General features: G+C 31.0%; 2 protein-coding genes across 3 annotated transcripts in view; both read right to left on the reverse strand.

The window, feature by feature from the left end:
* Window positions 1-733: 733 nt before the first annotated feature.
* Window positions 734-11034, reverse strand: LOC119609343 (ethanolaminephosphotransferase 1). Its single transcript, XM_037964078.1, is given in 6 exon segments — window positions 734-1271; window positions 1273-1508; window positions 3746-3926; window positions 3989-4599; window positions 6782-6850; window positions 9896-11034. Coding segments are annotated over 6 exon segments (1338 nt in total). The 5' UTR covers window positions 9971-11034; the 3' UTR covers window positions 734-1105.
* Window positions 11035-14624: 3590 nt separating this feature from the next.
* LOC119609324 (centrosomal protein of 104 kDa) overlaps window positions 14625-16705 on the reverse strand; it is a 79988-nt gene continuing 77907 nt past the window's right edge. For both annotated transcript variants that reach the window (XM_037964063.1, XM_037964062.1), the window contains exons 7-8: window positions 15159-15260; window positions 14625-15087 (exon numbers count right to left, since the gene is read on the reverse strand). In XM_037964063.1, coding sequence (XP_037819991.1) covers window positions 14948-15087; window positions 15159-15260 — 242 coding nt within the window. In that variant the 3' untranslated portion in view covers window positions 14625-14947. The remainder of the gene's footprint in view (window positions 15088-15158; window positions 15261-16705) is intronic.

The following is a 16705-nucleotide window of genomic DNA, read 5'->3' on the forward strand; positions in this document are numbered from 1 at the left end:
TCAAATTATAGCAATGATCATCGATCTTTATATATTCAAATGTTGACTATGATTGTACTGTTAGTTATACTATAAATTTAGCTTTGATTTTAGATTACTTTATCTTCTATTTTAGCTACGATCGTAGATCTTTTACTCCGATCGCCAATTCTTTAATAATTCAATTTAAGCTTTTATCGTAGATCATTCTATTCTTCTATTTTGGCTTCGATAGTAGAACTTTTAATACTCAAATTTTATCTCCGATCTTGGTTTTATTTAAACTTTAAATATTTCTTCGATCGTAGATCTTTTAGCTTCCACCAGATCATCGATCTTTTTATACTCCAATATTAGCTCCGATCATCGATCGTTTTATACTCCAATTTAAGCTTCGATCGTAGAGCTTTCTACACAGCTTTTTAAGCATCGATCAATGATCTCTTTTTACCAAAATTTAACTTCATTTGTAGATCTTTTTTATAGTTAAATTTAAACGACGTTCTTTCTGTACACTTGAGTCGTCTAGAAATCGAAGACATCTTCTTAAACAAATTTCATGAATTTAGTATAAATATATTACAAAATTAATTATTTAAAAATAAAAATAAAAAAAAAAAACAAAATTTATTAAAAATAAATAAAAAATAATACAAATAATACAAATAATAAAAAAATAAGTAAAATATTCGAGTATGTTTTACATTTAAGGAAAAAATATTTAAAAAAAATATATAAACATACAAAAACATATACAAGAAAAAGCTTTAAAAATAAAAATAAAATATAAAAGAAATAATTACAAAAACAGACAAAACTTATTCTAAATTTTATAAAAAAAAATACAAATTTCACAATAATTGATCTTATTTAGTTCACTTTGTTCGATCAAATCGTAACCTGACTATTTCTTTTTTAAGCTTAAAAACAAACTATAAACTAACTTTAACTAAAATATAATAAAAGCTTAAGCCATAATCTCAAAATTTACAGCCTCCATAATAAATAAATTAATACATACTTAAAAAAAAACTAAAACTTTGTGCAAAAGAAAAATAAAAACCTGAAAATATTTATAATATAAACACAATTTGTTTTTTTGTTTAAACTTAAATAACTAAATATATTATTCCAATTTTTTAGCTGTTTCTTCTTTAGAAGAAGTAGAAGACAATGCGGTTGCAGTTGATGAGGTGATGTTGGTAATTAAAGGAGTATTTGAATTTGTTGTTGTTGCTACATTATCACCATTTACTTTGAGGGAGGAGGAGGGGTTGGTTGTTTTCTTCGTTTGTTTTACGCATATGAACACTAAAGCAAATACGATTAAAATGTTCACACATTTGATTTACCACCTGTGAACCATAATGCCAATGACTCAATGTTGTGACAATGAATAAAAAGTATAACATAAAACGTTCTAAACTGGGCAGCCATAGGCCCATAGCAATACAGATAACATAAATGGGGGTCATCCAATGGAAACTTTCACAACGTGTATTGGACATTTGAGAAACGATTAAACGGCACTGAAAAGAAAACGAAGATAATTAGATATGATTCAAAAATATATAAACAACTAAAGTTTGAAATTGTAAAGAACTGAAATAGAATGAAACTTAAAGAAAACTCAAGAAAAATTCACGATATTCTAGTTTAGTTCTAGTTCAGTTCTAGTTCTTTCTAGTTCTGTTCTAGTTCTGTTTCTAGTTCTGTTCTAGTTCTGTTCTAGTTCTGTTCTAGTTCTGTTCTAGTCTGTTCTAGTTCTGTTCTAGTTCTGTTCTAGTTCTGTTCTAGTTCTGTTCTAGTTCTGTTCTAGTTCTGTTCTAGTTCTGTTCTAGTTCTGTTCTGTTCTAGTTCTGTTCTAGTTCTGTTCTAGTTCTGTTCTAGTTCAGTTCTAGTTCAGTTCTAGTTCAGTTCTAGTTCTGTTCTAGTTCTGTTCTAGTTCTGTTCTAGTTCTGTTCTAGTTCTGTTCTCTGTTCTGTTATGTTCTGTTCTAGTTCTGTTCTAGTTCTGTTCTAGTTCTGTTCTAGTTCTGTTCTAGTTCTGTTCTAGTTCTGTTCTAGTTCTGTTCTAGCTGTTCTAGTTCTGTTCTAGTTCTGTTCTAGTTCTGTTCTAGTTCTGTTCTAGTTCTGTTCTAGTTCTGTTCTAGTTCTGTTCTAGTTCTGTCCTAGTTCTGTTCTAGTTCTGTTCTAGTTCTGTTCTAGTTTGTTCTAGTTCTGTTCTAGTTCTGTTCTAGTTCTAGTTCTTTCTAGTTCTGTTCTAGTTCTGTTCTAGTTCTGTTCTAGTTCTGTTCTAGTTCTGTTATAGTTCTGTTCTAGTTCTGTTCTAGTTCTGTTCTAGTTCTGTTCTAGTTCTGTTCTAGTTCTGTTCTAGTTCTGTTCTAGTTCGTTCTAGTTCTGTTCTAGTTCTGTTCTAGTTCTGTTCTAGTTCTGTTCTAGTTCTGTTCTAGTTCTGTTCTAGTTCTGTTCTAGTTCTGTTCTAGTTCTGTTCTAGTTCTGTTCTAGTTCTGTTCTAGTTCTGTTCTAGTTCTGTTCTAGTTCTGTTCTAGTTCTGTTCTAGTTCTGTTCTAGTTCTGTTCTAGTTCTGTTCTAGTTCTGTTCTAGTTTGTTCTAGTTCTGTTCTAGTTCTGTTCTAGTCTGTTCTAGTTCTGTTCTAGTTCTAGTTCTAGTTCTGTTCTAGTTCTGTTCTAGTTTGTTCTCAGTTTGTTCTAGTTCTGTTCTAGTTCTGTTCTAGTTCTGTTCTAGTTCTGTTCTAGTTCTGTTAGTTCTGTTCTAGTTTTTCAGTTCGTTTAGTTCTAGTTCTAGTTTCTGTTTCTAGTAGTTCTTAGTTCTAGTTCTGTCTAGTTCGTTCTAGTTGTTCAGTTTGTTTGTCTAGTTCTAGTGTTCTAGTTCTGTTCTAGTTCTGTTCTGCTGTTTAGTTCTGTTCTAGTTCTGTTCTGTTCTGTTCTAGTTCGTTGTCTGTTATTTCTAGTTCTGTTAGTCTTGTTCTAGTTTCGTTCTGTTCTTTCTGTTCTAGTTCTGTTCTAGTTATGTTCTAGTTTCTGTTCAGTTGTTCTAGTATGTTCTTTTCTAGTTCTGTTCTAGTTCTGTTCTTTCTAGTTCTTTCTAGTTCTTTTCTATTCTGTTCTAGTTCAATGTTAGTGAAATTGAAAGCTCACAGTGGAATCAGTTTGCTGTTAAAAAAAGTAAAATTTATTTTCCTTAAACACAAGTAGTAACCTTCCTCTAGCAAACGACCATTATCAATAAAATTATAAGATATATTCATATTCAATCTTTATAGCTATAACTGGCCATAAAAGTCTACCTTAATTACCCACTTATAAATCATTGAAATTATATGCTAATAACATTTTTTAAAAGAAACATTGTTAGTTTGAAAAAGCAATTCCAAATCAACAATAAAGTCGCCTATTTCAAAAAATTTAACAACAAAAACCATTAATAACAATAGCAATAATGAATCACTATTAGTGGCCTATAACGCAGCCAGCTTATCAGTAAAGCCAACAAAATATTAAGTGATTTTATTTAGAATAAGTGTGAGCAGTTGTTATATTTTTATTTTTGCACTTAAGGTGAAAAACCGCAAATACCCATTAAAACAAAAACGTAATACTTTTATACAAAAAACACTGATAAGGAATTTAGAAATGAAATAAAAATAAAAAGACAATTCATAATTAATAATTAGCAAAAAATTAGTGGCAAATAATTAGATTATTAAAGAACATAATGAAAAATAGCAAAAAGAGAGAACTTACACTGATGTTTGAGAAAATAGTGCCACTCAACATAAATAGGACGCGGGGATCTTTCTCCATGATATTGTTAGGGGAAATATGGGGCCACAGTAACAGTAAACTCATGTAAGTTAAAAATGGCCACATGGGACGTATGGCCTCTTTAAAACTGCGCATTTTGCCAGTACGTTGAGCATAAGAGCTATAAAACAATAACAAGGATTAAAAGGATTTAATTCGGAATTTATTAAATAAATTACTTACTTATAAATATTTACAACCACCATGGGCATATTAGCCATGGCACTTATATGCAGCACAAACTCGATGGCACTGCCCAATGCAATGCCAAACGGCAGCTCACGCTTCCAGAATTCAAAGCCAAACCACCATGTGATCAGGTACATAGCTGTCGAGCCCCACATGCTCAAATCATAACCCCAGGGTAAATACAATACACCCGTATTATATTTCTCCCAATGCGATACATAGAAATTGAAGAAGACCATCAGGCAGACATAATACATACGCATGGGTGCCACCGAATACATTGCGGAACGACCAAATATACTATACAAACATGTGGGTATCAAGACAGCTGTATACGAATCTAATCCATGATCAAATAGTTCACCCAGAGGTCCCGATAAGCCTATACGTCTCGCCTGTTTACCATCAATGCCGTCTAATGTATAGGCCAGGAAAATGTTGATGGCTGTACATAGCCAAACCCAAGAGGGTATGGGTGTTGTGCCTTCTAGACCAGAACTGGCAAAGAAATTCCAATCATAATAGGAAAGCAGAAAGAAGTTCATAGCGGTACAGAGAAAACCCAAAAATGTCATGACATTTGGTGCCAACCATCGTGGAAAGAACTGGAGTATAGAAAAAAAGGCAAATTAATTATGTTATTTTTTGCATAAATTTATATTTTCGTGTTAAAGGAAAATAAAATATTGATTTTCTTTTGTTTTTCGTCTCTCTTTTGGTTTAGGCGGTCTTGTTTAAGTCAAGCTATGCTTTTAAACTATACGGAAAACTGAAAAATAGTAATAAATCCTTAAGCAAACTATTATTAAAGAATGCACAGTGGGATAAGAATTATTTTTCTTTTATAAAATAAGTAGATTGTTAGTGAATAATTGGGATTTTCAGGTATTTTTAATAAATTTTTACTTATTTCAATGAAAATTTATTTTTTTTTTTATAAAAACGAAATATTGAATTTTTAGTGAAAATTTGTATTTTTATTGAAAAATGTAACTTTTAGTAAAAATTTTCATTTTTAGTAAAAATTTTCATTTTTAGTGAAAATTTGGATTTTCAGTGAGAAAATAAATTTTTAAGTGAAAAATTGGATTTTTAGCAAAAATTGTTTTTTTGGTGAAAAATTAAATTTTTTGTTAAAAAAGGATTTTTAGTGAAAAAATTAAACGTAATTGAACAGAACCGGAACTAAACTAAACTAAACTAAATCTGAACTAGTACTGAACTAGAACTGAACTAGAACTGAACTAGAACTGAACTAGAACTGAACTAGAACTGAACTAGAACTGAACTAGAACTGAACTAGAACTGAACTAGAACTGAACTAGAACTGAACTAGAACTGAACTAGAACTGAACTAGAACTGAACTAGAACTGAACTAGAACTGAACTAGAACTGAACTAGAACTGAACTAGAACTGAACTAGAACTGAACTAGAACTGAACTAGAACTGAACTAGAACTGAACTAGAACTGAACTAGAACTGAACTAGAACTGAACTAGAACTGAACTAGAACTGAACTAGAACTGAACTAGAACTGAACTAGAACTGAACTAGAACTGAACTAGAACTGAACTAGAACTGAACTAGAACTGAACTAGAACTGAACTAGAACTGAACTAGAACTGAACTAGAACTGAACTAGAACTGAACTAGAACTGAACTAGAACTGAACTAAACTGAACTAGAACTGAACTAAACTGAACTAGAACTGAACTAGAACTGAACTAGAACTGAACTAGAACTGAACTAGAACTGAACTAGAACTGAACTAGAAGAACTAGAACTGAACTAGAACTGAACTAGAACTGAACTAGAACTGAACTAGAACTGAACTAGAACTGAACTAGAACTGAACTAGAACTGAACTAGAACTGAACTAGAACTGAACTAGAACTGAACTAGAACTGAACTAGAACTGAACTAGAACTGAACTAGAACTGAACTAGACTGAACTAGAACTGAACTAGAACTGAACTAGAACTGAACTAGAACTGAACTAGAACTGAACTAGAACTGAACTAGAACTGAACTAGAACTGAACTAGAACTGAACTAGAACTAACTAGAACTGAACTAGAACTGAACTAGAAATGAACTAGAACTGAACTAGAACTGAACTAGAACTGAACTAGAACTGAACTAGAACTGAACTAGAACTGAACTAGAACTGAACTAGAACTGAACTAGAACTGAACTAGAACTGAACTAGAACTGAACTAGAACTGAACTAGAACTGAACTAGAACTGATCTAGAACTAGAATTTAACTTGAACTTTGAAGAATGTTTAAAATCCAAAAAATATCGGAAATATTCTGTGTATATTTCCTCTCATAAAGCGCACTGTGTAAGTTATTTATCGTCTTTTGTAACATGTCAGCCATCCATAGCACAAAAAGGCTTACAAAAGTCCTGCCTGCCTGTCATTATAGATTTTTTTATTGTTGTTTAGCCGTCAAGCGACCAACAACAAAAACAACAATATTTGTTCAAAATACTAACAAACAAATCCAAACATACATTTACAAACTTAAATACAAACATAGCGTCAATTAAAATAGAAAAAATATGAACTAAAGTGTTACAAAATTACCAAGTGTAAATAAAAAATAGAATAGAACTAAAGAGAATTTAAACCAAATTGATTATGAATTATAGAAATATTCTTTAAAACCTTTTACATTTCAGTTTACGCTATATAGAAATAAATTTACTTTCTGCAACATATATACTCTAGTTTGTTTGTGTTTATATTATTTTAATTCTAAACAAATTTTGGCGCATTTACCTTGACGGTCCAATTCCAAAAGGGATGCATTACATACACACTCAATGGTGATGTATCGCGTGCACTGTACTGTAAAGAGAAAAAAATAACAACAATAGAAAAACATTAAATCAATGTTGTTGAAATAAAATTGAAATGTTGTAAGTGGGAATTAAAATTTAAATAAAAAACCTACTAGAAGTATGAGTACAAACAGTAGTAAATATAATAGGATTTAGATTTTTGTGTTGACACAACATTCTATGAATTTATTTAATTATAGTGATAATAAAAACTATGTATGTAGATAAAAGTTGGATACTTATTTAATAAAATAAACTAACAGTTAAAAGCATTGTGTTTTGAGATTTTTAGTTACCAAGCGGTTGGTAGGAAAAGTACAAACAAGTTAGTTGAGAAGTTTAAAATTTAGGTAAAGGGGTTAATTGTTATTTAAGTTATAAAACATATAATTTGGAAAGTACTATTTTTGAAGTACATACTAGTGTTATTGCTAATGAAGCACTAATTTTTAGCTTTTTTGAAAATTTAACTAAAAATTAACTTCTAGTTCAGTTCTAGTTTAGTTCTAGTTCAGTTCTAGTTTAGTTCTAGTTCAGTTCTAGTTCAGTTCTAGTTCAGTTCTAGTTCAGTTCTAGTTCAGTTCTAGTTCAGTTCTAGTTCAGTTCTAGTTCAGTTCTAGTTCAGTTCTAGTTCAGTTCTAGTTCAGTTCTAGTTCAGTTCTAGTTCAGTTCTAGTTCAGTTTTTAGTTCAGTTCTAGTTCAGTTCTAGTTCAGTTCTAGTTCAGTTCTAGTTCAGTTCTAGTTCAGTTCTAGTTCAGTTCTAGTTCAGTTCTAGTTCAGTTCTAGTTCAGTTCTAGTTCAGTTCTAGTTCAGTTCTAGTTCAGTTCTAGTTCAGTTCTAGTTCAGTTCTAGTTCAGTTCTAGTTCAGTTCTAGTCCAGTTCAAGTTCTGTTCTAGTTCAGTTCTAATTCAGTTCTAGCTCAGTTCTAGTTGTTCAGTTCTAGTTCAGTTCTAGTTCAGTTCTAGTTCAGTTCTAGTTCAGTTCTAGTTCAGTTCTAGTTCAGTTCTAGTTCAGTTCTAGTTCAGTTCTAGTTCAGTTCTAGTTCAGTTCTAGTTCAGTTCTAGTTCAGTTCTAGTTCAGTTCTAGTTCAGTTCTAGTTCAGTTCTAGTTCAGTTCTAGTTCAGTTCTAGTTCAGTTCTAGTTCAGTTCTAGTTCAGTTCTAGTTCAGTTCTAGTTCAGTTCTAGTTCAGTTCTATTTCAGTTCAGTTTCAGTTCAGTTCTAGTTCAGTTCTAGTTCAGTTCTAGTTCAGTTCTAGTTCAGTTCTAGTTCAGTTCTAGTTCAGTTCTAGTTCTGTTCTAGTTCAGTTCTAGTTCAGTTCTAGTTCAGTTCTAGTTCAGTTCTAGTTCAGTTCTAGTTCAGTTCTAGTTCAGTTCTAGTTCAGTTCTAGTTCAGTTCTAGTTCAGTTCTAGTTCAGTTCTAGTTCAGTTCTAGTTCAGTTCTAGTTCAGTTTAGTTCAGTTCTAGTTCTAGTTCAGTTCTAGTTCTAGTTCAGTTCTAGTTCAGTTCTAGTTCAGTTCAGTTCAGTTCTAGTTCAGTTTAGTTCAGTTTTAGTTCAGTTCTAGTTCAGTTCTAGTTCAGTTCTAGTTCAGTTTAGTTCAGTTCTAGTTCAGTTCTAGTTCAGTTCTAGTTCAGTTCTAGTTCAGTTCTAGTTCAGTTCTAGTTCAGTTCTAGTTCAGTTCTAGTTCAGTTCTAGTTCAGTTCTAGTTCAGTTCTAGTTCAGTTCTAGTTCAGTTCTAGTTCAGTTCTAGTTCAGTTCTAGTTCAGTTCTAGTTCAGTTCTAGTTCAGTTCTAGTTCAGTTCTAGTTCAGTTCTAGTTCAGTTCTAGTTCAGTTCTAGTTCAGTTCTAGTTCAGTTCTAGTTCAGTTCTAGTTCAGTTCTAGTTCAGTTCTAGTTCAGTTCTAGTTCAGTTCTCAGTTCTAGTTCAGTTCTAGTTCAGTTCTAGTTCAGTTCTAGTTCAGTTCTAGTTCTAGTTCAGTTCTAGTTCAGTTCTAGTTCAGTTCTAGTTCAGTTCTAGTTCAGTTCTAGTTCAGTTCTAGTTCAGTTCTAGTTCAGTTCTAGTTCAGTTCTAGTTCAGTTCTAGTTCAGTTCTAGTTCAGTTCTAGTTCAGTTCTAGTTCAGTTCTAGTTCAGTTCTAGTTCAGTTCTAGTTCAGTTCTCTAGTTCAGTTCTAGTTCAGTTCTAGTTCAGTTCTAGTTCAGTTCTAGTTCAGTTCTAGTTCAGTTCTAGTTCAGTTCTAGTTCAGTTCTAGTTCAGTTCTAGTTCATTCTAGTTCAGTTCAGTTCAGTTCAAGTTCAGTTCTAGTTCAGTTCTAGTTCAGTTCTAGTTCAGTTCTAGTTCAGTTCTAGTTCAGTTCTAGTTCAGTTCTATTCAGTTCTAGTTCAGTTCTAGTTCAGTTCTAGTGCAGTTCTAGTTCAGTTCTAGTTCAGTTCTAGTTCAGTTCTAGTTCAGTTCTAGTTCAGTTCTAGTTCAGTTCTAGTTCAGTTCTAGTTCAGTTCTAGTTCAGTTCTAGTTCAGTTCTAGTTCAGTTCTAGTTCAGTTCTAGTTCAGTTCTAGTTCAGTTCTAGTTCAGTTCTAGTTCAGTTCTAGTTCAGTTCTAGTTCAGTTCTAGTTCAGTTCTAGTTCAGTTCTAGTTCAGTTCTAGTTCAGTTCTAGTTCAGTTCTAGTTCAGTTCTAGTTCAGTTCTAGTTCAGTTCTAGTTCAGTTCTAGTTCAGTTCTAGTTCAGTTCTAGTTCAGTACTAGTTTAGTACAATTTAGTTAAATTCTGGTTTACTTTTAGTTAATTTCTAATTCTCTTATAGTTCTAGGGCAGTTATAATACAAAATAAGCAATTTAAAAAAATAGTTATTACAAATTAATTCCATTTGCGTACTCATTCAATCTCAATTTACAATGCAAATAATGATTTTTTAGCACATTTATACATTCTTAGTATTAAATAAATAAAACACTCCTTTAATATGGAAATTTCTTTAAAATTATACAATTTCTAAGAAATTTGGAAAGGTATTATTAATTAAACTTAATTTAAAATTAAAAACAAAGTTTGCTTACTTGGTAATGATCGAAACCATTAAGATGTTCTTGGGTTAAATATTTATAATTTAACAGCTGCTGCATTAAAGACATAATGAAGATTTGGAAGAGGAAAACGTTGTAGTAATGAAATTAACAAAAAACCAATAAAAATGTTATAGAAGTAATAAATCTTGTGTAGTAGGTATTTTCCGTAATTTTAAAGAGGGTTGTTGGGTGGTTGTAACTTTAACACGTTTAATAGGGGAGGGATTGGTTGGTTTTGTATTTTTTATTTAGATTTTCTTCAATATTAAATTAATATTAAATAATTTTTTTTTTTGGTATTTTTAATTTAAATGAATTAAACAAGAAACCGTAACACAAAATAAACAGCACGAACACGTTGTTGTTACTCAACCGCTTGAGAGGAGGAATCTTTTTTATTTTATCAGAGAGATCTTAGTGTAAAAACGTGAAAAAGAGATAATGTGCGATAGGAATTAATCAACTAAATAAAGTAAATAAATTTAAATCCAGCAGCAACAAAATTTAACACACAAGAGCTGGAAAGGCAGCAGCAGTAGACGAAGGCAGCAGACACAAAAGACCCAGCAAATACAACCATAAACTTCAGCAGCTGTAGTTTAGAATACAAAGTACTCCCACGCCAAGGAATACAACAATGTGAAAAGGGCAGACGACACAGCCAAAAGGGGAGAAATTTATTGACTGGCCGCTGTTTATTTTTCACCAGAAAACAGCAATTTGTTTCTTTACACAATATTTTTTAATAATTTTATAATTTTCACTTAATTTTTCTATGAAATTTTTTTAATTTTTATGTTATATGCTTTCAATACATTAAAATTTATTGATTTATTCACAGCCTCTTAGTATTTTCAACCAAATTTTAAAACAAATCACTTTTATTAGTTTTCAAAGCATTTTTCAAACAAATTTATATATTTCCTTTTTTATTTGTTATATTTTTTTTTTTAATTTCTTTTAATTTTTATTGAAAATTTCTTTTTATTTCTAATTTAGAGCTGCTTAATTTTTATTAGTTGTCTGCTCACAGTGCCGCGTTGCCACGAATAGTTCTTGTTTTTTTCTGCTTTGATTTTTTGTTGTGTTTTTTCTTTTCTTCTTTTTTGGCTCTCTGTGTTTTTTTGCCGAGTGTTTTTGCGCTACTGGCAAAAACAACAATAACAGTGTTCTTTTTGTTTATTTGTTTTTGCTTCTGGTTTACGAACAGAGTTAGATAACTGCCATAACCCTTTATAAACAGCTGAATATAATTGTTCACACCAAAATATAATGCACTGTTTTATCCTCATTTGTACTGTTTTACCTTACACTGTACAAGACCGTTAACACATAATTTTTTCACACTAAATTGCACAGCGGAGCAGAATCTAGGAAATTTTTTTGGAAATAAAGCTGACATTTCTAAACGGCTGTTTCGATTAGAATAAAATTGGACATAGGAGTAGTGAAGGAAAATTCGTGTTTAAGTTTTGAAAATAAACCCCACAAATGCTCTTGATGCTGCGCAATGGCTGCACAAAGTAAGGTTCCTTCGACATGTAATATTACTCAGACCAAAGAAATTTTTAATCCAAAGACCGATGAATACTTTTCAAAAAATTCTGATATAAATTCGTATCTGACATCACATTTTATATATCAATTCAAGATGTTTTGAGATATTTCAGTTCTAATTCAGTTCCAGTTCAGTTCTAATTCCATTCTAATTTCATTCTAGTGCAGCACTAGTTCTGTTCTAGTTTTGTTCTAGTTCAGTTCTAGTTTAATCTATATATATAAAAATGAATGTGTGTTTGTTTGTATGTTTGAACGTTATAGACTACTAAACGGCTGAACCGATTTTCTTGAAATTTTCACAGCATATTCCTGCATGTCTGGAATAGGTAATAGGCTACTTTTTATTTCGAAATTTCAAGTGGGCGATGAGCCACGCCCACATTAAGAAAATATAAAATCCGTATATTTTAGATAATATAACAGTTAGAGTCCTCAAATTTTGTCGGAGCCACTTTAGTGTCAATATGATCATTTAGGACAAAAAGTAGGCGGACTAGCATTAGGGGGCGTGGTACCTCCCATATAAATTAAATACAAAAATTCGTTTATCTGGGAAACTAATAGAACTAAATTCTTAAAATTTAGCACGAAGAACTTTAACATCCATATAAACATTTTGGGTAATAAATTGGCGGACTACCCATGAGGGGAGCGGCACCTCCCATATTAATTAAATACAAAAATTCGTTTATCTGGGAAACTAATAGAACTAAATTCTTAAAATTTTGCACAAAGAACTTTAACATCCATATAAACATTTTGGGTAAAAAATTGGCGGACTACCCATGAGGGGAGCGGCACCTCCCATATTAATTAAAAACAAAAATTCGTTTATCTGGGAAACTAATAGAACTAAATTCTTAAAATTTTGCACGAAGAACTTTAATATTCATCTGAACATTTTTAAGGAAAAAAGAGCGGACTTTCATCTGGGGGGCTTGGAGCCCCCATATGAATAAAATAGAAAAATTCGTATATCTGAGAAACAATTAGAGCTAGAATCATTAAATTTTACTTGAAGAACTTTGACATTCACCTGAACATTTAGAATATAACGGGCGGACTTCCAATGGGTTACTTGGTACCTCCCATATGAATTAAATACAAAATTTCGTTTAACTGGGAAACTAATAGAACTAGATTCTTCAAATTTCGAACAAATTATTTTAATAATCATCTGAATATTTTGGAGGAAAAAGGGCGGACTTTCATCCGGGGGGCTTGAAGCCCCCACATGAATTAAATTCGTATATCTGAGAAACTATTAGAGCTAGAATCTTAAAATTTTACATGAAGAACTTTGACATTCATGTGAACATTTAGAGAATAACGGGCGGACTTTCAATGGGGGGCTTGGCACCACATATATGAATTAAATACAAAATTTCGTGCATCTTGGAAACTCTTATATTATTCAAATTTTTTGTAGATAGATAGAAATTGGCGATAGATAGAAACTGGCGAACTTGCAATAATTTGCTTGACATCTTTTATATGTAACATATAATAAATCTGGTATTTATTTATACATATTCCTTTTAGGGTAGCAAAGCACACTGGGTATAGCTAGTTCTAAATAAGTTTGAGTTCAGTTCTAGTTCTGTTCTATTCTATTTCTGTTCTAATTCTGTACGAGTTCTGTCATAATTCAGTTCATTTCTAGTCCAGTTCTAGTTCTGTTCTAGTTCTGTTCTAGTTCTGTTCTAGTTCTGTTCTAGTTCTGTTCTAGTTCTGTTCTAGTTCTGTTCTAGTTCTAGTTCTGTTCTACTTCTGTTCTAGTTCTGTTCTACTACTGTTCTAGTTCTGTTCTAGTTCTGTTCTAGTTCTGTTCTAGTTCTGTTCTAGTTCTGTTCTAGTTCTGTTCTAGCTCTGTTCTAGTTCTGTTCTAGTTCTATTCTAGTTCTGTTCTAGTTCTACTCTAGTTCTACTCTACTTCTATTCTAGTTCTGTTCTAGTTGTTTTAGTTCCATTCTAGTTCTGTTTTAGTTGTGTTCTAGTTGTGTTCTAGTTCTGTTCTAGTTCTATTCTAGTTCTGTTCTAGTTCTGTTCTAGTTGTGTTCTAGTTCTGTTTTAGTTTATATCCAGTTCAGTATTAGTTCTATTTCAATTCTATTTCTGGACTAGTTCTTTTCTAGTTCAATTTTAGTTCAGTTATAGTTCAGTTCTAGTTCAATTCTAGTTCTAATTGAGTATAATAATATATTTGATTACAAACTTTATTTATTAAGCATTCTCCCACGTAACTTATTAATGTAATATAAATATCCCAACCCTGTTATTAATTAACTGTATTATCTACATTTAACTGAAGAAACGCTATTATCACAATACCGTAACCGCCTTACCGTTTATATGGTTGCATTTGATAGCACTGCTTTAACATCTCTTAATAAGCATTCACAATAGTTTAACAACTGCTGTTATTATCAAATGACTTTGTGTTCATTGCTCATTACAAGTGAAAAACTTTAGTTTAAATTTTTATTTAATTTCTTTTTAATATGTTTTATAATTTCTTTATTTGGTTTATCAACTACAATTATATTGTATTTAATTGTTTTTTTGTATTTTTTTCATTTTTTTATTAATTCTCTAAATTTTATTTATGGATGGGTTTCAAGTAACGGACGTGTAACTATATAATATTTATATAAATAAAAAAACGAATATTTCTTAAATAAATTTTAACGCAACTAAAAAGTAATTAACAATAAAATTTAACAAAAATGAATATTATAAGACAAGTTTTAGTTCAGCTTTAGTTTTCTTTAGACATTATGGTAATTTTGTCTTAAACTTACAAATCTTTTGAGATTTAATAAAAAAAAACTAAACATAATTGTTAAGGTATAAATTTGTTTAATAAAAATAATCTTTTGCTTTAATAATTTCATAAATTAGGAACAAAATTGTGTTTGTGGTTTGAAAATAGAAATTTTTTTTGGAGCTATAGAAAAAACAAACGAAACTTAAATTTTTAAAACATTTCAAACTAAATTTTCGTTTATTTTCTCCCCGGTTGCTCTTATTATAATTTGTTTATCAAAATAGGTTTAATAAAATAAGTTTTTAACTAATAAACATATGCTTATAAAAAAGTTTTAAGTATATAAATGTATAAAACTTAATTTTATTGAGTTTACAGTTTGTTATTTTATAATTTAGTTTTAAGTTTTAAATTTTGCAGTTTTAATACTTTATTTTTTTTTGCAATTTCTTATTTTTTATAATTTAAGCTCAAAAAATTATGCAAAATACTGTTTTCATTTTAACTTCTTTTCGTTTAATTTCAGTTTAAAGCCATTTTTACTAAAATGAGCTTATTTATATCCCTAAATAACCAAGAGCTAGTTAAACATTTTGGTTTTGTAAAAACGTTTATAGTTGTTAAGATTTGATTTCATATTTTCCTTTATTTTTATGTTTTGTTTGAAGAAGGCAAAAATGGGTTTTATTTTAAGTTTTTCCGAATATTTTATTACTTTAAGATGATTTTTTCGCACGTCTTCTCGAATTGCCAGGACAACCGGAAGCACTTAATAAGTGTAATTTCCAACCACCATCCAAAGGCAAATGTACATCATCATGACACAGGGGACAGCGAGCGGCACCAGTTTTGAGTTCTATTTTAAATATTTTTAAATTATATAAAAATGGTTTTTCTTTTAGGTACATTCTGATGATTTTAAATTACCTCTACAATAGTCTTCCATTTGATGTAAATCGTACAGTTGCTTATGTACTGACTCAGTACAGCGTTCACACATTATATAATTATCCTTGGCTTCACACTCCTCTGCAATAAGAAGTAAATCAAATTTAGATCCAGAACAGTTTATTTTCAGTTCTAGTTCTTTTCTAGTTCGGTTCTAGTTCAGTTCTAGTTCAATTCCAGTTCAGTTCTAGTTCAGTTCTAGTTCAGTTCTAGTTCAGTTCTAGTTCAGTTCTAGTTCTAGTTCAGTTCTAGTTCTAGTTCAGTTCTAGTTCAGTTCTAGTTCAGTTCTAGTTCAGTTCTAGTTCTAGTTCAGTTCTAGTTCAGTTCTAGTTCAGTTCTAGTTCAGTTCTAGTTCAGTTCTAGTTCAGTTCTAGTTCAGTTCTAGTTCAGTTCTAGTTCAGTTCTAGTTCAGTTCTAGTTCAGTTCTAGGTCAGTTCTAGTTCAGTTCTAGTTCAGTTCTAGTTCAGTTCTAGTTCAGTTCCAGTTCAGTTCTAGTTCTAGTTTAGTTCTAGTTCAGTTCTAGTTCTGTTCTAGTTCAGTTCTAGTCAGTTTAGTTCTAGTTCAGTTCTAGTTCAGTTCTAGTTCAGTTCTAGTTCAGTTCTAGTTCAGTTCTAGTTCAGTTCTAGTCTGTTCTAGTTCTGTTCTAGTTCTGTTCTAGTTCTGTTCTAGTTCTGTTCTAGTTCTGTTCTAGTTCTGTTCTAGTTCTGTTCTAGTTCTGTTCTAGTTCTGTTCTAGTTCTGTTCTAGTTCTGTTCTAGTTCTGTTCTAGTTCTGTTCTAGTTCTGTTCTAGTTCTGTTCTAGTTCTGTTCTAGTTCTGTTCTAGTTCTGTTCTAGTTCTGTTCTAGTTCTGTTCTAGTTCTGTTCTAGTTCTGTTCTAGTTCTGTTCTAGTTCTGTTCTAGTTGTTCTAGTTCTGTTCTAGTTCTGTTCTAGTTCTGTTCTAGTTCTGTTCTAGTTCTGTTCTAGTTCTGTTCTAGTCTGTTCTAGTTCTGTTCTAGTTCTGTTCTAGTTCTGTTCTAGTTCTGTTCTAGTTCTGTTCTAGTTCTGTTCTAGTTCTGTTCTAGTTCTGTTCTAGTTCTGTTCTAGTTCTGTTCTAGTTCTGTTTCTAGTTTCGTGTTCTAGTTCGGTTCTATCGTTCTAGTTCTGTTCTAGTTCTTGTTCTAGTTTCTGTTCTAGTTCTGTCTAGTTCTGTTCTAAGTTCTGTTCTAGTTCTTTCTAGTTTCGAGTTTGTCTAGTCTAGTCTATTCTGTTCAAGTTCTGTTCTAGTTCTGTTCTAGTTCAGTTCTAGTTCAATTCTAGTTCGGTTCTATAGAACAGCCGGCTTTCCTTAAACAAACTCTTATTGGAAATTGTAGAAATATCTAGGTTTTCTAAAGCTTAAATTTTATTATTTAACATAAAATAACGTTAAAGTTTCAACACAAAACCAAATTAAATTTAAAAAATTTATAAAATTTTCAAACTACCGATGATTTTGAACAAAATTTTAGAATTCGGCTACCAAATGAACAAGTACTTACTTGTTTTC

The sequence above is a fragment of the Lucilia sericata genome, unplaced genomic scaffold (assembly GCF_015586225.1).
Source record: "Lucilia sericata isolate MDLA Ls3-8-SP2 unplaced genomic scaffold, ASM1558622v1 Contig000961F_arrow, whole genome shotgun sequence".
NCBI lineage: Eukaryota > Metazoa > Arthropoda > Insecta > Diptera > Calliphoridae > Lucilia > Lucilia sericata.